This window comes from Crotalus tigris, unplaced genomic scaffold (genome assembly GCF_016545835.1).
Source record: "Crotalus tigris isolate CLP2741 ecotype Arizona unplaced genomic scaffold, ASM1654583v1 scf7180000020772.1195989, whole genome shotgun sequence".
In the NCBI taxonomy this organism is placed as follows: domain Eukaryota; kingdom Metazoa; phylum Chordata; class Lepidosauria; order Squamata; family Viperidae; genus Crotalus; species Crotalus tigris.
In genome coordinates, this window is record NW_024098171.1 from 34,736 (window position 1) to 56,653 (window position 21,918).

Consider the following 21,918-nt stretch of genomic DNA (forward strand, 5'->3'; position numbering starts at 1 on the left):
CAACATGCTAGAAGCTTTAAGATCTCCTCTGCTCTCTGAAAAGGCACCGTCTAACTTTGGGTTACAACTTACGGCCACAATGGAGATACAGGAGGTCAGTGCCCCCCTCCTCTCAGAGAATGAAATACTTTGGGGAATATTAAAAGAGGCAGGAGAAAATATTTCATCTGAAGGAGAAATGGAGACAAAACCTTAGGTAGAAACAGCCTCCCTGTGGTCAGTGATGAATACAACCATCGTACAGGCAGTCTTCAATTTAATAACTGTTTGTTTAATGACCAAGGTTACAACAGCAGTGGAAAAATGGATTTATGCCCATTTTCCACACTTAGGACCATTGCAGCATCCCAGTGGCCACGTGATTAAAATTCAGGCATTTGGCAACTGACTCGTATTTATGACAGTTGCACTGTCCCGGGGGGGGGGGAATCACTTTATTCCCTTTTGCGACCTTCAAGCCGGATCCACTTAAACAACTCTGGGACTAACTTAATAATTGCAATTTGCTGAACAAACGTGGCAAGATAAATCCGTAAAATGGGGCAAAACTCACTGAACGGTAGTGACAAACCTTGGGCTCGCTTGTGGCCGTAAGCCGAGGACCCCCCCCCCGTAATGAGATTTTTTTCAAAGCTCTGCTGGAAGTGTCAGGAAAACCATTAGCAAATCTGCTGAGAGATAGACTGTATAAACATTCGCTCGCTCTCGCACGCGGAAACGCACGCAGGCAGGCCCAGCCACGCACCCACACGTATTGATTCTGCCTTCAGCTCTGGGCTGCGCTCAAATAAAGGAAAAGAAACGCGGTTTGTTTGCCGATGGTAATTAGCCTTTCTTGAGAATATATGACTATCTGACAGTTATTCTTTTCTGCTGAAGTGATGGTGTTACAATAGAGCCACTGATGAGGGGACGCTGAGGTTTTGCGCCACTGAGCGCCCACAGGAAGAAGGATGGCAAATGTTAATTTGCAGATAAGGTTGGGTAGATCCTCGCCTGTTCGTTTGCTCCGTTGTTCCCAAAGTTCATTTTCGAAAGACAGCTGGACTTTGCTTTTTTTTTTTTTCCCCTTGAAGACGTTTCGCTTGTCATCCAAGAAGCTTCTTCAGCTCTGGCCGAAGGGTGGAAGATGGAAGGATATATCTCCCTTGCAGTCGTGGGGCACTTTTGCTGATCCCATGAAGTATCAGTACTTTATAATAACCTTAGTGAGACCGCATGCCTGGAACACAGCATCCTGTTTTGGTCGCTACGTTATAAAAAAGATGGTGAGACTTTGGAAAAAGTGCAGACAAGAGCAACTGGGAGGATTAAAGGCCTGGAGGCTAAAACACATGAAGAACAGTTGCAGGAACTGGGTAATGGCTAGTCTAGAGCAGGGGTCTCCAACCATTTTGGATTGGCGGCCCGGTGGGAGACGGAGGGGCAGGTGCCTTACATGCACATGCACAAACATGAAAGTGGACACGAGCAGGCGCACATGCAAAAAGGCTACGAGCATGTGCACCACGCAAACGGGGCTGCGAGCATGAGCACAAGGCTCTTAGCGATGGCGGCGTCTGTGTGAGGCTTGTGGTGCCGCCACCGCCAGGCTTGCGGCGATGCTCCACCAGCGCTAGGATCGTGCTGCGGCCTGCAGCAATGTCACCCAGGTGCAAGGATCGCGCTGCAGTCCGCAGTGATGCTGCCCAGGTACAAGGCTCATGCCGCTGCCCCCGTGCGAGGATTGTTCTGCAGCCCACCTGCAGCTTCCTCCCTCTTACTTACTTTCCCCTTCCTTCTCCTTTTCTCTGGATCAAAATAGCCATAGAGCTGGTCCGTGTGAGGAGAAACCTGCACGTGGGCATTTTAAAACCCCTGCCTCCCTTGTCAGGGCCTCCGTTTCTCCCTCTATAAAATCCGTCATCGTATTAACTACCTGGTTGGAAACCTGTCCTTTTCAAGCTGAGAGGTTTCTTCAAATGGAAGTTGAGGTGCCATCATTTTCGAGAGCTGAACTCAGCCCAAAGTTGCAGCTCTTCCTTCCCAACCATGTCTGTCTGGCTACCGTTCTCCTTCCTGACATTTGTTGTCCATGTAGACACCAGATGCAACCACCAGGAACATGGCTCCAGAAGTTGAAATGTTGAGGTTTAGAGGTCACACCAGCTCCAGAACTTGTCCAGTTTCTTCTAAGTTGTAGCTTTCTCCACCCAGGACCAAAATTATGAACAACGAGATTGAGCCGTCCACTCTGATGGACAGGATTTCTCTGTCATCTAGGCAATCTAGGCGTCCGCCAAGAAGACAGCTCGAACGGTTGTGGTCCTCCTACGTCTCAAGAACAAGCATGTTTTGGCGAGATATTCGCGCACCTTTTTGTACCCAAACACCACTACATACGAGCTGGCTGAGTAATATATGGAGGAGATCATGCCGTACAAGGTGCTCAAAAAACTGTTCTCCATGTTGTTCCTTTGGTACCCCAAGACAATCGTGAGCCAGACCACGTCGTTCGAGATCCAGCAAATCACATAAATGGACAGCAAGGAAAGCAGGATTTTGGTGGCCTGGGCCGTATGTTTATTCCACCCACTTCCTGCGATGGAGGATGAAGCTTTGATCTTCCTGTGATGCTTCCAGAGAAGATCTATGATGAAACCGTTGAGGGTGACGACCAGCAGGATGAGGACCATGTCCAGGCTGATGGAGGCGTACGTACTAAATTTCATGTAGAAGCTCTCTGTAGATCTCAAGCAAGTAGAAGTAGCTAAAAAGGCAATTGTCTTATTTTTTTGATCTCTAGTCTTCTTGTACTGCAAATAAGGGATTTGCAGGAGGACACTGACCACCCAACACCCGACGATGGTGCCGTTGACGTAGGGTGCCTGATGCCTGTAGATGAAGGTCGTCCATCGGCAGTTGGGCCTTCGGATCTTGATGAGGTGGAGGAAGCTCAGGTTCTCCACCGACCAGATGCTGATCAGCCTGAGGGTGTGGTAGCTGTAGAGGAGGACCCTGCAGCCCTCCTCCCCAAAGACCCTGGTGCTGCTGAAGACCAGCATCCCGGGAATGGCTTTATAGCAGCAGAGGAAGAAGTTCACAAGGCCCATATTGACAATGATGCGGTCCAGGGGTTGGAGGGCTTTGTGACAGATGGCGTGGGCCAGGAAGGCAAAGAGGACGATGAGGTTGCCGATCATGCCAACGAAGGAAGAGAAGTAGATCAGGATGGACGCGATGAACATGAAGTTGGAGGCCATGATGGTCCATCTGCGTTTGCCTTCACACCCTCCCTATCCAGATGTTCTCCTCCTTTGGCTCCAGAGATTGCAAGAGCTTAGATACGTCTCCTTTTCTTCTCACTTCACCTGTCCAGGAGGATTTTCTCCGTTCAGCTCCAGAGACCAATACTTTATAAGCTCTGCCTATCTATCCACTGGCAGCCACAATTACTCTGCTGTTTGTCTAAGCGGCTGTTATCTCAGTTTTTGAAAAGCTGGAGAGCAACTGATTGGCCAGAGACAGATTGGAAGTGTGCAAAGGGATACTGGGGAAAGGGAGGGACCAAGGGGAGCAGAATGGCCTCTTCCACCCATCACCCGTCAATCTTCTCCATTCTGAGATTTTTCCAGAAATGTTTGATTAATTGAGTACGGATCATTATACGGGAGCACACGGAATAACATTAAAGCTTTGCAAAAAATTCAAATAAAAGAAATCTACTGTAAAATAAAGAGGAGATTACAGTTAGTCCTGGACTTACAACACTTCATTTAGCCATGACCGTTTTTCACACTTATGACCATCGAAGTATCCCCTCCCTCTGTCCCTCCCTCCCAGTTTCTCGGAGTCCCCATTGGTTCTTACTTTCCCCTTCCTTCTCCTTTTCTGTGGATAAAAAAAGCCATGGAGCATGTGTAGATAAGCCTCCATGTGGGCATTTTAAAACCCCTGCCTCCCTTGTCAGGGCCTCCATTTCTCCCTCTATAAAACCCATCATCGTATTAACTACCTGGTTGGAAACCTGTCTTTTTCAAGCTGAGATATCTCTTCAAATGGAAGTTGAGGTGCCATAATTTTCGAGAGCTGAACGCAGACCCCAAAGCTGCAGTTCCTCCTTCCCAACCACGTCTGTCTGGCTACCGTTCTCCTTCCTGACATTTGTCGTCCATGTAGACACCAGATGCAACCACCAGGAACATGGTTCCAGAAGTTGAAATGTTGAGGTTTACACCATCTTCAGAACTCGTCCAGTTTCTTCTAAGTTGTAGCTTTCTCCACCCAGGACCAAAATTATGATCGACAGTATTGAGCTGTCCTCATCGATGAGAACTTCTCTGTCACCTGGGCAACGGGCCCTCCAAGGAGACAGCTCGAACCCTTGTGGTCCTCCTACATCTCAAGAACAAGCAAGTTTCGGCGAGATATTCGCGCACCTTTTTGTATCCAAACACCACCACGTACGAGCTAGCAGAATAATATATGGAGGAGATTATGCCATACAAGGCGCTCAAAAAGCTGTTCTCCAAGTCGTTCCTTTGGTACCCCAAGACGATCATGAGCCAGACCACGTCGTTCGAGATCCAGCAAACCACGTAAATAGACAGCAAGGAAAGCAGGATTTTGGTGGCCTGGGCCGTATGTTTATTCCACCCACTTCCTGCGATGGAGGACGAAGCTTTGATCCTCCTGTGATGCTTCCAGAGAAGGTCTATGATGAAGCCGTTGAGGGTGACCACCAGCAGGATGAGGACCATGTCCAGGCTGATGGAGGCGTACGTGCTAAATTTAATGTAGAAGCTGTCTGTGGATCTCAAGCAAGTCGAACTGGCCAAGAAGGCAATTGTCTTATTTCGTTGAAGTCTGGTCTTATCGTACTGCAAATAAGGGATATGCATGAGGACACTGACCACCCAACACCCGACGATGGTGCCGTTGACGTAGCGTGCCTGATGCCTGTGGATGAAGGTCGTCCATCGGCAGTTGGGCCTTCGGATCTTGATGAGGTGGAGGAAGCTCAGGTTCTCTACCGACCAGATGCTGATCAGCCTGAGGGTGTGGTAGCTGTAGAGAAGGATCCTGCAGCCCTCCTCCCCAAAGACCCTGGTGCTGCTGAAGACCAGCATCCCGGGAATGGCTTTATAGCAGCAGAGGAAGAAGTTCACCAGGCCCATGTTGACAATGATGCGGTCCAGAGGTTGGAGGGCTTTGTGGCGGATGGCGTGGGCCAGGAAGGCATAGAGGACGATGAGGTTGCCAATCATGCCAACGAAGGAAGAGACGTAGATCAGGATGGACGTGATGAACATGAAGTTGGAGGCCATGGTGGTCCATCTGCGTTTGCCTGCACACCCTCCCTATCCAGATGTTCTCCTCCAGAGATTGTGAGAGCTTAGATACATTTCCTTTTCTTCTCACTTCACCTGTCCAGGAGGGTTTTCTCCGTTCCGCTCCAGAGATCAATACTTTATAAGCTCTGCGTGTCTATCCACCCCACCTTTGCTGAGTTACTCACAGCCACAAATACTTTGCTATTTGTCTAAGCGGCTCTTATCTCGTTTTGTTGAAAAGCCCGAGGAACGTAACTGATTGGCCAGAGACAAATTGGAAGTGTGCAAAGGGATACTGGGCAAAGGGAGGGAGAGGACTAAGAGGAGCAGAATGGCCTCTTCCACCCGTCACCCGTCAATCTTCTCCATTCTGATTTTTTTTTCCAGAATCTCACGATCCCACAAACGTGACCTCCATACAGATAGTCCTCAACGTATGAACTCAATTTGAGTCCCAAGCAGCCAAACAAAATGAGACCAGTGTTTAATTAAAAAACACCTATTTGGTGAGCAGGTGTTCGGTTTTAGAACCTGCTGCTGAAAAAAAACAGAAAAAGACGAAGGCGAAGGAACTCTGCCTGTTGGAGGGCTGCCTGCCCATGTGCTTCCCTCCTCCACTCCCTTCCCAGCTAGCCACGTTTTGTGGCTGCCCTGAAAAGCTAGTTCCAGGTAGTCCTCAAGTTACGACCACAATCTGTTGCTAAGCAAGACTGTCGTTAAGTGAATTTTGCCCCCATTTTAGGACCTTCCTCGCCACCGTCGTGTTAAGTGAATCACTGCAGTTGTGAAGTTAGGAACACGGTGGTTGTGCATCTGGCTTCCCCATTGATTTTACGTGTCAGAAATTTACAAAAGTTGATCACATGACCTTGGGACACAATAACGGCCATAAGTATGAATCAGTTGCCAAGCACCCTAATTTTGATCACATGACCACGGGGAGGGTGCAACGGTCATAAGTGTGAAAAATGGTCCTAGGTCACTTTTTTCAGCGCCGTTGTAACTTCAAATGGTCGCTAAACAAAGCGAGGGGAGTGAGGTCTACCTATACAGCAGCATCCCATAATAGGAGACAGGTGCACCCCTCGCTTCGCAGACTGACAAACTCAGTTTAAAGCCAGCCCGAACTGAGGCTCTCTAAATCAGGCCTTTTCAACCTTTTCACCCATTGTACCACTTTTAGGATATGACAATAGCCGAGTAGCACCAATCGCCTAGCAAGGTGTCAAAAACTTGCTGACCAAAAAAAAAAAAAGGAAAAAAGTGATAAAGTACTGGTAGTCCTCAACTTACAACAGTTCGTTTAGTGACTATTCGAAGTTACAATGGCACTGAAAAAGTGCCCCCCCCCCAAGCCACAGCTGAGCAAGACACCTGCCTGCCCACCCAGCGGCGCTCTTCCTCCTGTCCGAGGTTTCCATTGTTGTGAGCATTTCTGTTGAGGATTGGCAGCAGGGTTGGGGTGGGGGATGTTTGGTTTTTATTCCCCCCCCCATCTGCTGGGTGGTTGCAGCAGATTTTGATCACTTCACATGACCCTGGGACACTGTGACCGTCATAAATATGAATCAGTTGCCAAGCATCTGAATGTAAATCACAAGACCCTGGAGATGTTGTAACATTCCAGCTGATTGGCGCTTCTTCTGGGCTCAGCAGAAGCGCCAGGATCAGCGCCGAGCTCCAGCTGGAGCCTGGCGCTGATCCTGGCGCTTCCACTGAGCCCTGACAGTCCCAAAGAAGCGCCGATCCTGGGGCTTCTGCTGAGCCCTGACAGCCCTGCAGCTCCAGCTGTCTCTCACTCAGGCTTGTGTGGTGCTGCCACCGGTTCAGCTCATTCCCCTCCCCTGCTACCACTTTTCTAGGATGGCCGCGTACCACCTGCCAGGTGCCAGTGTACCACAGGTGGTACCTGTACCACTGGTTGAAAAGCCCTGCTCTAAATCAGAAGTCCCCAACCTTTTTCGGCCATGAGGACACACACGACACAAGCAGGGCGACACTAGTGCCGCCTGACACTCGCTAGCCCTGCCTTGTTTTTGTCGTGCGAGCGCTAGCATCCCCCGTTTTTGCCGTGCGGTGCCCCGTTTTCGCTGCGGCACTAGCGCGAGTGAGGGTGACTGTGTGCACGCACATGCACACACTGGCCAGCCTGTCCTGTGGCCTGGTGGCCAGTAAAACGCAGCCCGGTAGTTGGCTGTGGCCCAGTAGGTTGGGCACCCCTGCTCAAAATGAAAGATTGCAATGATACGGGAATGTCCTTTACAGTCTTTGATTCTGGTGCCATCTAGTGGCAATTGCTAGATTTTACATACAGGAACATATTTGTCTCTGTGTGTGTGTCAGGTAGGCCTCGATTGATGGTCATAATTGAGCCTGACAATTGTGGTAGTTAAGTTGTGATGGTTGTAAAGCAGCTTGCCAAGTGAAGGAGCTTGGTTTTGCAACTTTTTTGTGGCGCTGGTTGAACAAATGCAGCTGTCGGTTGCCTGGAGCCAGAATAACACAGTTCATAGAACAGGGGCCTTCAAACTTGGCGCTTTTAGGACTTGTGGACTTCAACTCCCAGAATTCTGGGAGTTGAAGTCCACAAGTCCTAAAAGCGCCAAGTTTGAAGACCCCTGATATAGACTTTAAGAAGAGTGGACTACAACTCCTGGCTGGCTGAGGAATTCTGAGAGTTGAGGCCCACAAGTCAGAAAAGGGCCAAATTTGAAGACTCGTGTCTTAAATCTAACAAACAAAATGGAGCCGCTGGCTGAGGAATTCTGGGAGTTGGTCCATAAGTCATAAAAGGGCCAAGTTTGAAGACCCCCAATATAGACTTTAAGAGGAGTGGACTTCAACTCCCAGAATTCCTCAGCCAGCGTGCCTGGCTGAGGAATTCTGGGAGTTGAAGTCCACAAGTCAGAAAAGGGCCAAGTTTGAAGACTCGTGTCTTAAATCTAACAAACAAAATGGAGCCGCTGGCTGAGGAATTCTGGGAGTTGAAGTCCACAAGTCATAAAAGGGCCAAGTTTGAAGAGCCCTGTCATAGAACATCAATCAAGGAGTGAAGCAACTTAGAACAAAGAATTTCCTGACAGTGGAACAACCTGCCTCCAGAAGCTGTGAATGCTCCAACACTGGAAATTTTAAAGAAGAGATTGGACAACCATTTGTCTGAAATGATATAGGGTTTTCTGCCTGAGAAAGGGGTTGGACTAGATGACCTCCAAGGTCCTTTTCTTCCAGAACCATCTTTCTGTTTGGCTCTCCTCTTCAATAAACTGCAACCTTCTTTCTAAAGCAGTCGTCATGTTGTTTATTCCTGACTTGGACTGAACCATAATGAAGACTTTTCCTTCAACAGTCCCTTCCAAGTCTGCTATTCTGTTCTGTTCTATTCTAAACATAGAATCATAGGGCTGGAGGTCATCTAGTCCACCCTCCTGCTCAAACAGAAGACTTTACACCATTCTGGAAAATTGGCTGTCCAGTCTCTTCTTAAAAACCTCCAGTGTTAGAGCATTCACAACTTCTGGAGGCAGGTTGTTCCACCGGTTAATTGTCCTCACTGTCAGGAAATTTCTCTTTAGTTCCAGGTTGCTTCTCTCCTTGATTAGTTTCCATCCACTACAAATCCGAAAGTTATATTTATTTACACATGTATTTGTTTATTATTCACAAGAATATGTCATCATAAATGAGATCGATTATTTACCGCAACAAGTCTGCCTTGTTTTATGCAAAAGTGGATCGTTTGGGAGCAAAGGCATTTAAAGACAATTTAAAAAAAATAAAATAAAAACACATTCAAAATACATATTTTAAAGGATATCTCCAGGCTAACGTGTGTCTTTTTTTTTTTTCAACAGATGAACACAAAACACGGGATGTGATTTGATTCACGCCTACAAAAGAAACCTCAAAGAGTGATTAATTTTTGAGAGGGAGAGGGGGGGGGGTCAGTATCCAGAATTTTCTGTTAGGAATTAAAGCAATTAAAGAATGAAAGCCAGGTCTGTTATTCCAACCCCATTATTCTGTTATTTTTTTTTTCAGCCGAAGCAAAAACACCCTTCAACCGAGTCAAATTTGCATGGCTGGTAATTGCGCACAGGCGTCTACATATTGTCAACCACAATATTTATTTATTTTCCTGTTGATTGATTCAGTCTCATGAAATATTGTATTTACTTACTTATCATTCTGTCGATGAAACCTTTCTTTTTAAAGCACCTGACAGATAGCCAGACTCGCTGGCTGATTTATTATAAATCACCTAATTATAAATACTGCTCCTGTTTGTTGTTCCCGTTCGTTGTGTCCATCGCCCACTAACATTATGTGAGACATAATATGATGTCCTTTCATATGATATGGTCCTTCTGTGTATTACATGCATGCTAAATTGTATGACGGAAGACTAAAACATACGAATGCTGGCAGGAACTGTGTGTGTGTGTGTCTAGTTTAATGAAGAGAAGGACGAGGGGAGACAGGATAGCAGTCTTCCAGTATCTCAGGGACTGCCCCAAAGAAGAGGGAGTCAAGCTATTCTCCAAAGCCCCTGAAGACAGGAGAAGAAGCGACGGATGGAAACTAATCAAGGAGAGAAGCAACCTAGAACTAAGGAGAAACTTCCTAACGGTGAGGACAATTAACCAGTGGAACAGCTTGCCACCAGAAGTTCTGGGTGCTCCCTCACTGGAGATCTTCAAGAAATGATTGGACAACCCTTTGTCAGGGATGGTATCAGGACTCCTGCCTTGGGCACGGGGTTGGACTAGATGACCTCCAAAGTCCCTTCCCAGCCCTAGCTGAGATGGATCCCAATACTCAACTGATTGATGAAGCTACCCAGCTGGTATGGCCAGGGTTATAATGACAAATCTGGAGGATGTAGTATCGGACAAAACTCCCCCATATGGTCCGGAAGCAGATTGACTTCTAATAAATAAATTTGCTTTTTTTTTTTTTTTCCAATCAAGCTTCGGGAGGTTTTGGCAGATGGTGGGTGGGTGGGAGAAAGAGAGAGCTTTTTCAAATTGCGATGACATCGTGATGGGAGCGTTCCTCCGCGGATAAATTTACAGGAGGTCCTTTCAAAGACAGTTTGGTTTCGAGTGCTTTGTTTTAATTAGATTAGATTAGATAACCTTTATTGTCATTTTTTCCTGTGGGCACAATGGCCCACATTAAAAATGAAATTTAGTTGCTTCCTCTCAAAGTGTACACCTACATAACACACATTTAAAACATACTATATACATCATTGGCAAATAGATGGGGAAGAAATGGAGGTAGTGACAGATTTTATTTTTCTGGGCTCCAAGATCACCGCAGATGGGGACTGCAGCCAAGAAATTAAAAGACGCTTGCTCCTGGGGAGGAAAGCTATGGCAAATCTAGACAGCACGCTAAAAAGCAGAGACATCACCCTGCCAACAAAAGTGCGTATAGTCAAGGCCATGGTACTCCCAGTTGCAATGTATGGCTGCAAACGTTGGACCATAAGAAAGGCTGAGCACCAAAGAATGGAGGCCTTTGAACTCTGGTGCTGGAGAAGACTCCTGCGAGTCCCCTGGACTGCAAGGTGATCCAACTGGTCAATCCTAGAGAAGATCAACCCTGACTGCTCTTGAGAAGGCCAGATCCTGAAGTGGAAACTCAAGTCCTTTGGCCACCTAATGAGAAGGAAGGACTCCCTGGAGAAGAGCCTAATGCTGGGAAAGATGGAGGGCAAGAGAAGAAGGGGACGGCAGAGAATGAGGTGGCTGGATGGAGTCCCTGAAGCAAGAGGCGTGAACTTCAATGGACTCCAGAAGATGATAGAGGAAGAAGGCCTGGAGGAACGTGGTCTGTGGGGTTGTAATGGGTCGGACATGACTTTGCAACTAACAACAACAACATATACAACATATGTATAGACCTACACCCTCACATATAAGTAACATATAAATATTGTTCACTGTCCATCTTGAATACGTAACGGAAGGAGGAAGTTTGAGAGTTCACAAGGTTAATGCTGTATGGAATGAAACTGTGGCTGAATCTGGATGTTCAACCAGGAGGTTTTCTCCAGCATGACTCCTTTCTATGAATCAGTTTAATTTCTCCGGAACAAAATATTTTCTCATTTTCTTCCTTGTATTTCTGGGCAGAGAGTCCTCTTTCAGCTGCTCGACACAACTAAAAAACAACAAACCCATATGTCAGTGGCATAGACAAATCACACTATCCTCGGTTTACAACCATTCCTTTAGTGCCCGTTCGAAGTTACAACTGCACGGGAAAAAAGTGACCGATGACGGTTTTTCACGCTGAACGACCGTCGCAGCGTCCCCGCGGTCACGTGATCAACATTCGGCCGCTTGGCAATTTGTTCCTATTTACGACGGTTGCAGTGTCCTGGGGGTCACATGATTTCCCCCCCCTTCCAGCATGCAAAGTCAATGGGGGCCGTTTAATGACTCCGTACTACTATCTTAACATCTGCAATGATTCACTTAACAACTGGGGCCAGAAAGGTGGTGAACTGGGGCGAAGCTGACCGAGCAAGATCCATTTGGGGCTCAAATGGAGTCGTAAGTCGAGGATTATATGTAATAATCTATAACAGCGATGGCGAACCTTTGAGAGACCGAGTGCGCAAACTGCAACCCAAAACCCACTGATGCATTGTCGAGTGCCGGGCGGGTGTGGCCCATTGGGTGGGCGTGGCTGCGGTGGTCACGGCAGACTGGGTGGGACTAAAAAGTTCAACCAGTCAATTCCAACTTTGCAAGATCTTTTTTCCCACGAGAAGTTGAAATTGACTGATTGAACCTTTTTTTTTTTTTTTTTTTTGCAGAGGCCTAAAGCGAAAAGGTTTTATAAAATCCAGCTGAAGGCCCAGGACTGGGGCGACGGCTTGTGTGCCCACAGAGAGGGCTCTGAGTGCCACCTCTGGCACCCGTGCCATAGGTTCGCCACCACTGATCTATAATGTAATAATAATAAAGTTGGAAGGGACCTTGGAGGTCATCTACTCCAACCCCCTGCTGAGGCAGGAAACCTTTTACCATTTCAGACAAATGGCTGTCCAGTCTCTTCTTAAAAGCTTCCAATGTCATACGTTTTTTTCTTCAGTTGAGCCTGGAATAAACGAAAAGAAGGATGCGACGGGATGCTTTGATCTAAGCCGGCCGAAGTAGAGCTAGACGCTCAATTTAATCTTCAAATTAATCCGTCATTGTTGCCAACCGTTAAACCTGCCACCCACCCTCCAGAGCCCTGTGGCTATTTTTTAATGTGCTAAATGTGTGAGTTAGAATATCTCGCGCAGTGGGAAACCGAGAGAAATCAGCCTGATCTCACGCTAAAAAAAAAAATGCAGCATTTTGCATCTTTCCCGCACAGCTTGAAAAGCAGCGTGGTTTCCAACGCTGGGAAAGAGATCGGCTTTCTAGCTCCTCAAGGTAGAAAGAGAACTGCAGACTCGGGAGAAGAGGCTGGAAGTAGGGTTTGCAAGCGGTCCGTTGCTCTTGAAAAAAAAAATATTGTTTTATTTTGTTTGTTCTTAATCTATGTATCTGTATCCTGCCTTTCTTATTGTTTATAAATTACTTAAGGGGGCGAACATACCTAATATGCACTTGTCTTCCTATTTTTCCCAGAAAAACAACCCTGTGAGGTGGGTTGGGCTGGGAAAGAGCTCTCTAACCAAATCAGCCTCGCGGTTTCTTCAAATGTTCCTTTCCCTGCACTAGAGGCTTCTGGTTTTCCGCTTTATTCCCGGGTGGCTTGAGAATCCCTCTGCACTTTTTCTAAGAAAAAATCGGAATTTTATTGCAGAAGATGGAAAGAGGGAAGAGTGGCTGGCATCTTTCCATCTCTTCAAAGCTTCCCTCCCTGTCCATATATACCAGTCAGAGGAAGTTCTGAGGAAGAAACAAGAGATTAGACCCCCACACATAAAAAAACAGAAAACTCGCATTCACAACTTGAGCTTGGTTTGGCTTGCCAAGTGTCAGTTAAATCTTACTGCCGGTTAAACGGAGAAAGGAAAAGTTAAAAATGACAATTGATAGTTTTTGCAGGAAATACGTTATGTCTGGTTTAATGAAAAGAAGGACCGTGGGTGACATGATAACAGCCTTCCAATATTTGAGGGTCTGCCATGGGGGTCGACATGTTCCAAAGCGCCTGAGGGCAGGACAAGAAGCAACGGATGGAAACTAATCAAGGAGAGAAGCAACCTGGAACTAAGGAGGAATTTCCTGACAGTCAGGACAATTAGCCAGTGGAACTGTTTGCCACCAGAATTGTGGGTGCTCCATCGCTGGAGGTTTTTAAGAAGAGACTGGACAGCCATTTGTCTGGAATGTTATAGGGTGTCCTGCATGAGCAGGGGGTTGGACTAGAAGACCTTCAAGGTCCCTTCCAGCTCTGTTATTCTATGTTATTGAACTAACATTCTCTCTCTCTCTCTCTCTCTCCCTTTCTTTCTCCTTCTCTTTCTCCTTTCTTCTTCTCCTTCTCTTTTCTCTTCCTCCTCCTCCTCTTCTCCTCCTCCTTCTCCTATTTCTCCTTCCCTTTCTTTCTCTATTTTTCCTCCTCCTTCTCCTCCTCCTCCTCCTCCTCCTTTCTCCTTCTCCTTCTTCTATTTCTCTTTCCCTTTCTCCTGCTTCTATTTTTCCTTCTCCTCTTTTCCTCCTTCTCCTTGTATTTCTCTCTTTCTCCCTCCCTCCCTTTCTTTCTTCTCTTTCTCCTTTCTCCTTCTCTTTCTCCTTCTCCTTCTCTTTTCTCTTCCTCCTCCTCCTCCTCCTCCTTTCTCCTCCTCCTTCTCCTATTTCTCCTTCCCTTTCTTTCTCTATTTTTCCTCCTTCTCCTCCTCCTCCTCCTTCTCTCTCCTTCTCCTTCTTCTATTTCTCTTTCCCTTTCTCCTGCTTCTATTTTTCCTTCTCCTCTTTTCCTCCTTCTCCTTGTATTTCTCTCTCTCTCTCCCTCCCTCCCTTTCTTTCTCTTTCTCTTTCTCCTTTCTCCTCCTTCTCTTTCTCCTTTCTCCTCCTCCTCCTTTCTCCTCCTCCTTCTCCTATTTCTCCTTCCCTTTCTCTATTTTTCCTCCTTCTCCTCCTCCTCCTCCTTCTCTCTCCTTCTTCTCTTTCTCTTTCCCTTTCTCCTGCTTCTATTTTTCCTTCTCCTTCTTCTCTTCCTTCTTCTCTTTCTTCTCTTTCTCTTTCCCTTTCTCCTGCTTCTATTTTTCCTTCTCCTTCTTCTCCTCCTCCTCCTTGTATTTCTCTCTCTCTCTCTCTCCCTCCAATCGTTCTTCTCTTTCCTCACCAACTAAAACGCGCCATTTTAACTCTGAATGTAATGATCTAATTTCACACTTCTTACCCGTAACAGTTATCTCAGCTGGATTGTTCCCCTTGTCGGAGCGCAGACCCCGCTTTTCCATTCCTGGGGAGGGGGCATTTATTTAATTAACGGTGATCTTTTCCTGAAATTATTAAAGCCTGCATTGGGAAATAGGGTTGTAAAAGACCAAGGGGCATCATCTGGGCAATCCTAGCAGGCAATCCTACCTAGGAGACAAGCAGAATTAACCATCGTTGTTAAGGAAGACAACAACAACAACAAAAAAGTCTGGATAGGGGATATGGCGGTATGTCAGAGCATGCACAGTCTTATTGTGCAGGAGTAAACACAGTAAACAGCGGTCTATATTATATGGTGGTTATACAATATCACACACCAGGAACAATATACATACACACGTGCTAATACAGCAGGATCCTACAAACCACAATTACAGCAGGAAATGGAAGAGAGAGAACAATCAGCAGGGCCTTCTTTTTATAAAAAGGCTCTTAAAGAGACACAGACCCAGCTGGCTCTTAAAGGGACACAGACGCTGCTGAGACATTCCCGTCCTTACATCCTACATCTCACATTACATAAGCTGGTTAGCTACTAAATCATTACCTTACTTGGAGATAGCAGAAGGGAAGACAAAGAACTGGAGAAAAAAAATATCTCAAAATACAAAGACCTGCAAATAGAAAAACTGTGGACCAAAGAAAATAAAGGTAGCACCGATACAATACAGGCAGGCCTCAATTTGCAAGCCATTCATTTAGCGACCGTTTGAATTTGCAAGTGGGAGGTCTTCTAGTCCAACACCCTGCTCACCCAGGAAGCCCTATTAGGGTTAGGGTTAGGTCGCCATGAACTCGGAGGGCAAAATGGACATTACCAACAAACTCGGAGTGCTTGGGTATGGTTAGGAGGGCACTGTCTTTTCTAGCCTGCCCTATCTATGTTTCCTGGGAAAATACATGAGAAAATCCCATCGGAGGAAAATTCCACTTAGGGTTAGGGTTAGGTCACCATGAACTCGGAGAGCAAAATGGACATCACCAACAAACTCGGAGTGCTTGGGTATGGTTAGGAGGGCACTGACTTTTCTAGGCTGCCCTATCTATGTTTCCTGGTAAAATACATGGGAAAATCCCATTGGTGGAAAATTCCACTTAGGGTTAGGGTTACATCACCCTGAACTCGGAGGGCAAAATGGACATCGCCAACAAATTCGGAGTGCTTGGGTATGGTGAGGAGGGCACTGACCTTTCTAGCTTGCCCTATCTATGTTTCCTGGTAAAATACATGGGAAAATCCCATTGGTGGAAAATTCCACTTAGGGTTAGGGTTAGGTCACCATGAACTCATAGAGATGGTATCCAAGTGGTGCTCTAGTTGTTTCGGGATTGCACCCAAGGTGCCTATTACTATTGGTACATTATTATTATTATTATTATTGTTGTTGTTGTTTTTATTAACCGCCGGGAACACCCCAGCTATTTTATGCCATCAACAGTCAACTTAGATTTTGACATCCTGACCCTTTTCTCCTCTTCCCCAATTCTTTGTCTCCTACTACTCTCTCCTGGTATATTTTGTGGAGAGCCTCGGCTCCGACTGGCAGCTGCACACTCCTCAAAACGTTTCTTCATTTGACATTGCTGCGTTCCAGCCTGACATTCAGGTTCAATGAGGCAGAAAGGCAATTGTGGTTCACCTGGAAATCCAGGTCCTTCTGGGAAACAGTTGATACTTTATTTAGCTCAACAAACAAATGTAGGTAATTGTTTTTAAGGGACTGTGTGTGTGTGTGTGTGTGTGTGTGTGTGTGTGTCTTAAAGAAACATGCCTTCCTTGAATTACCTTTAGGTATGTGAGAATTCCTCCTCCTCCTCCTCCTCCTCCTCTCAGCAAACCTTACTCCCTTTTAATACTGATGATGTTACCTAGTTGGGTCATGAAACGTCTGCAAAAAAACTACCAAGTTCAGAGAGCACCAAAGACCCCACAATCCTTCCCTTCCTCCTCCTCCTCCTCCTCCTCCACCTCCACCTCCTCCTCCTCCTCCTCTCACCAAACCTTACTCCCTTCTAGTACTGATGATGTTACCTAGTTGGGTCATGAAACGTCTGCATGAAAACTACCAACTTCAGAGAGCACCAAAGACCCCATAGTTGACCTCCTCCTCCTCCTCCTCCTCCTCCTCTCCACAAACCCCACTCCCTTCACTGATGATGTTACCTAGTTGGGTCATGAAACGTCTGCAAGAAAACTACTAAGTTCAGAGAGCACCAAAGATCCCATAGTTGACCTCCTCCTCCTCCTCTTCCTCCTCCTCCTCCTCCTCCTCCTCTTCCTCCTCTCACCAAACCCCACTCCCTTCTAGTACTGATGATGTTACCTAGTTGGGTCACGAAATGTCTGCAAGAAAACTACTAAGTTCAGAGTGCACCAAAGACCTCACAGTCCTCCTCCTCTTCCTCCTCCTCCTTCTCCTCCTCCTCTTCCCTCCCTTATTAATTAAAAAAAAGCCTGTGAGTAATCCAGCAGCCTTTTTATTGACGGCATATTTCTTAGACTACATGAGGTTTCATGCTTAATTTTTAGACAAGCAGGCCCTGTTTTCATTTCTGTTTCTTAAAGGAAAGAATACAGAACATAACAAAAAAAACACGCACACATACACATAACAATGCTCCTTTGGTGACCTTTCAGGTGATGGCTTTTTTCTCCATTTGCAAAAGAATTAGATAATTGATCTGAAACAGAACAGCTGCCTGAAACCACAATTGCAAAAAGGTTTGGAAGAATCCGAACCAACCAGCGCTATAAATGATATGAATTTGATGTCGTGGTTGACAGCAGTGATGATACAACACCCGTAGTCCTCAACTCCTGATAAACAGCTGACACCAGAATTCCTGTGGCTAAGCAAGGTTTAGCGAGCCGTACTCCATCTTACGATCTTTTTTTTTTGCCATGGCCGTTAAGCGAATCCATGCAGTCGTTAAGCGAACCCAGCTTCCTCCGATGACTTTGCTTGTGGGAAGCTGGCTGGGAAAGTCACAAACGAAGATCAGGTGACCTCCGGATGCTGCAACCGTCACAATTCCATCTCAGTTGCCAAGGGCCAGAATTTGGAGCGCATGACGCCGGGGAGGCCGCAACGGTTGTAAGTGCAAGGACGGATCGTAAATTGCTTTTTTAAAAAAAAACAAAACAAAACAAATGCCGTTGCAACTTCGAACGGTCGCTAAATGAACGGTGATGAGTTGAGGACTACCTGTATCACGTATGATGGTGTCGGGCTTTGCACTGGTAGTGATAAATATAATTTCCCTTGAATGAAACCTTCTAGATTCTTTATCAGGAGTTTAAGGGAGGCGAAAACTGGACATCACTGTTCTCCCTAATATTCTTAGTTCTCCTGTAAGGACCCACCTCAACTAACCACCCAAGAAAGCAGAACTGTTGAAACAGGTGTGAGAAGTCAGCCCCTCTGCCCCAGAGAAGGAAATATTAAAAGGGCAGAAAAATGTATTTCCTCAAAGGATCTTGCAGAAAAGCATGCCCAGTTTTTCTTAATAGCCCCAAATCTCCCTCCTCCAAGCAGAAACCAGCTCTGTAGAAATGTAAACCATTCAGGAAGGTTGAAGCTAGAAGATTAGGAAGACAAAGACTAATAATAATAATAATAATGCAGTTATAACAGAATACCTGGGATGCAAAATCAACAAAGAAGAAAAACAAACAAACAGTGCACCAGAAAAATGGAAGGTTAGACTAGAAAATAAGATCAGCAAGTTAAGATCACATGCAAGCAAGCTAGAACAGATGAAAGAAAAGAAGCTGAAGAACAAGAAGACCAAAGAATACCTAATCAAGAAATACCACTTAGAAACAAGGAAGATCAAGGAAGCACTGGAAATAATAAAGCAACAAATAACAGCTATAGCCAGGAAAATCAGTAGATATGAAGCTCGAATTGCAAACTATAGGCAGAACCTCCAATTTCAATCCAATCAGAAACGTTTCTACCAATCCATCAATGGAGAAACTGCAAGGAATCAGTCAGTACCTGACAAGGAAGAAACAGTGCAGTTCTGGAAGCAGATATGGGATAACCCAAAGAAATACAACAAGGATGCGGCTTGGTTAAAAGAGGTGGATGCAAATAAAACAGAAGTTGAAATGAAAGAACTAGTAATAACAACAAAAATGGTAGAAAAAAGAGCAAAGAAAATCAAAAATTGGTCAGCACCAGGTGAAGATGAACTGCATGGGTTTTGGTTGAAACATCTAACTGTTATACACCCACTCATTGCCAAACAGTTCAACAATATACTACGAGGAGAAATTGAAAAGTGGCTAACAACTGGGAAAACCTACCTAATAATGAAAAATCCAGCAAAAGGAGCAACACCAGGTAACTACAGGCCAATTACCTGCTTACCAACAACTTTCAAATTACTAACTGGTGTAGTAGCTGATGCAGTGCAACAGCATCTAGTTGAAAACAATCTCTTTCCACCTGAGCAGAAAGGAAACCGCCCCAATAGCAGAGGAACAAAAGATCAACTCCTAATAGACAAAATGATCTTGGAAAACTGCAAGAGAAGGAAGACCAACCTGAATGTGGCATGGATTGACTACAAAAAGGCATTTGACTCTCTGCCACATGATTGGATAATAAAGTGCCTAGAAATAACAGGAGTCAGTAGAAACATCAGAAAATTTGTGCAAAGATCGATGGCACAATGGAAGACACAGTTGCAGATCAATGGTGAGAGGCTGGGAGAGGTTAATATCAAGAGAGGAATATTTCAAGGAGATTCATTATCACCATTACTATTTGTTATTGCACTGTTTCCTCTGTCAACAATACTGAATAACTCAGGACATGGCTATCAAACATCAAAAACATCTGCCAGACTATCCCACCTCCTTTATATGGATGATCTGAAGCTGTATGGAAAAACATCATCTGAAATAGAATCGCTGCTCAACACTGTCCGTATATATAGCCAAGATATTGTAATGGAGTTTGGCTTGGACAAATGTGCCACACTTACTATCAAACAAGGAAAAATAATGAAAACTGAAGGAATCAAGATGCCCCACGAAAATAACATTAAGAGTCTGGATGAGGAAGAGTACTACAAATACTTGGGTATCCTTCAAGCTGACAACATCAAGCACACTGAAGTCAAGAAAAAGATTAGAGGTGAATACATCAAGAGAGTGAAGAAGATCTTAAAGTCCAAACTCAATGGAGGAAATACCATAAAGGCAATCAACACCTGGGCAATCCCAGTCATTAGGTACACAGCTGGAATAGTGGACTGGACTCAAGCAGAACTAAAAGCAATGGATAGGCAGACCAGAAAAATAATGACAATGAATCATGCCCTTCATCCACGCAGTGACATTGATAGACTTTATCTACCAAGGCAAATAGGTGGGCGTGGAATGCTACAAGTACATCAGATGGTTGAAGAAGAAAAAATGGCTTTGGAAGAATATCTGAAGAACAATGATGAAGATGCACTGAAATTAGTATATCAGGAAGGCTTACTAACTACTGGAGAGACCAAACTGGCCTACAAGAAAGACCAAATGAAGAACAGAATAGAGGCATGGGAAGACAAAGCACTACATGGCCAATACATGAAAAAAATAGCTGGGAAAGCAGATAATAATAAAACCTGGCAATGGCTAAGAGCAGGAAAATTGAAGAAAGAGACCGAGGGACTAATTCTGGCTGCACAAGACCAAGCCTTAAGGACAAATGCATACAAAGTCAAAATTGAGAAGACAGCAACAGACAGTAAGTGCCGCCTATGCAAAGAAGCTGAAGAAACAGTGGACCACTTGGTAAGCTGTTGCAAGAAGATTGCACAGACTGATTACAAGCAGCGGCATGACAAAGTAGCAACAATGGTGCATTGGAAGATCTGCAAAAAATATCATTTGCCTGTAAGCAAAAACTGGTGGGATCATAAAATAGAGAAAGTCATAGAAAATGATAAAATTAAACTGCTCTGGGACTTCAGAATTCAAACAGACAAGCACCTGCAACATAACACCCCAGACTTAACAATTGTCGATAAGAAAGACAAAAAAGTCTGGATAGTGGACGTGGCAGTGCCTGGAGACAGCAGAATAGAAGAGAAAGAACTGGAGAAGATAACAAAATACAAAGACCTACAAATAGAAATAGAAAGACTGTGGCAAAAGCAAGCAAGGGTAGTACCAATAGTCATAGGCTCCTTGGGTGCAATCCCAAAACAACTGGAGCACCACTTGAACACCATTGGCATTGACAAATTCGCTATTAGTCAATTGCAAAAGGCGGCCTTACTAGGAACTGCTTCCATCCTGCGACGATATCTGTAATACCATCAAACATCCACATCTGCCTATCCCAGGTCCTGGGTAAGGACTCGATAGGTAGACAAAATGCCAAATCCAGTCTGAACATCTGGCTGACTGTGCGATGATCCATAATAATAATATAATAATAATAATAATAATAATAAGAAGAAGAAGAAGAAGAAGAAGAAGAAGAGAAGAAGAAGAGAAGAAGAAGAGAAGGAAGAAGAAGAAGAAGAAGAAGAAGAAGAAGAAGAAGAAGAAGAAGAAGAAGAAGAAGAAGAAGAAGAAGAAGAAGAAGAAGAAGAAGAAGAAGAACTGGAGAAGATAACAAAATACAAAGACCTACAAATAAAAATAGAAAGACTGTGGCAAAAGCAAGCAAGGGTAGTACCAATAGTCATAGGCTCCTTGGGTGCAATCCCAAAACAACTGGAGCACCACTTGAACTTCATTGGCATTGACAAATTCGCTATTAGTCAATTGCAAAAGGCGGCCTTACTAGGAACTGCTTCCATCCTGCGACGATATCTGTAATACCATCAAACATCCACATCTGCCTATCCCAGGTCCTGGGTAAGGATTTGATAGGTAGACAAAATGCCAAATCCAGTCTGAACATCTGGCCGACTGTGCGATGATCAATAATAATAATAATAATAAAAATAAAATAATAATAAAGTTGGAAGGGACCTTGGAGGTCATCTAGTCCAGCCCCCTGCTCAGGCAGGAAACCCTACAGCATTTTGGACAAATTAAAATCTACATAACCCACCCAAACTCTAAGACAGGACATCATAGGATTAACCCACAGATGTCAAGGGGGCACAGGTCAAAATACATGACACAGGAAATACAAAGGAACAGGAAACAACTTCAAGAGCCCCAAAGGGTATAAAACCCCACTCCC

At 45.2% G+C, this 21,918-nt stretch overlaps 2 protein-coding genes and 1 long non-coding RNA gene across 5 annotated transcripts in view; 1 reads left to right on the plus strand and 2 right to left on the minus strand.

Moving 5' to 3' along the window:
- Positions 1 to 9,813, plus strand: part of LOC120319484 — a 13,088-nt gene extending 3,275 nt beyond the window's left edge. For all 3 annotated transcript variants that reach the window (XR_005559772.1, XR_005559774.1, XR_005559773.1), the window contains 2 exons: positions 1 to 94; positions 9,167 to 9,813. This is a non-coding gene — a long non-coding RNA (uncharacterized LOC120319484). The remainder of the gene's footprint in view (positions 95 to 9,166) is intronic.
- On the minus strand, positions 589 to 3,553 carry LOC120319482 (vomeronasal type-1 receptor 1-like). The gene has a single exon (XM_039368371.1). It carries the CDS (start codon positions 3,240 to 3,242, stop codon positions 2,268 to 2,270), a length of 975 nt encoding a protein of 324 aa, XP_039224305.1. The 5' UTR covers positions 3,243 to 3,553; the 3' UTR covers positions 589 to 2,267.
- On the minus strand, positions 3,555 to 6,038 carry LOC120319481 (olfactory receptor class A-like protein 4). The gene has a single exon (XM_039368370.1). The coding sequence runs from the start codon at positions 5,304 to 5,306 to the stop codon at positions 4,323 to 4,325; it is 984 nt and encodes a 327-aa protein (XP_039224304.1). The 5' UTR covers positions 5,307 to 6,038; the 3' UTR covers positions 3,555 to 4,322.
- Positions 9,814 to 21,918: the final 12,105 nt, after the last annotated feature.

Coding starts and splice junctions, on each gene's coding strand:
- LOC120319482 (XM_039368371.1), bottom strand. CDS start 3,242: ATGGCCTCCAACTTCATGTTCATCGCGTCCATCCTGATCTACTTCTCT.
- LOC120319481 (XM_039368370.1), bottom strand. CDS start 5,306: ATGGCCTCCAACTTCATGTTCATCACGTCCATCCTGATCTACGTCTCT.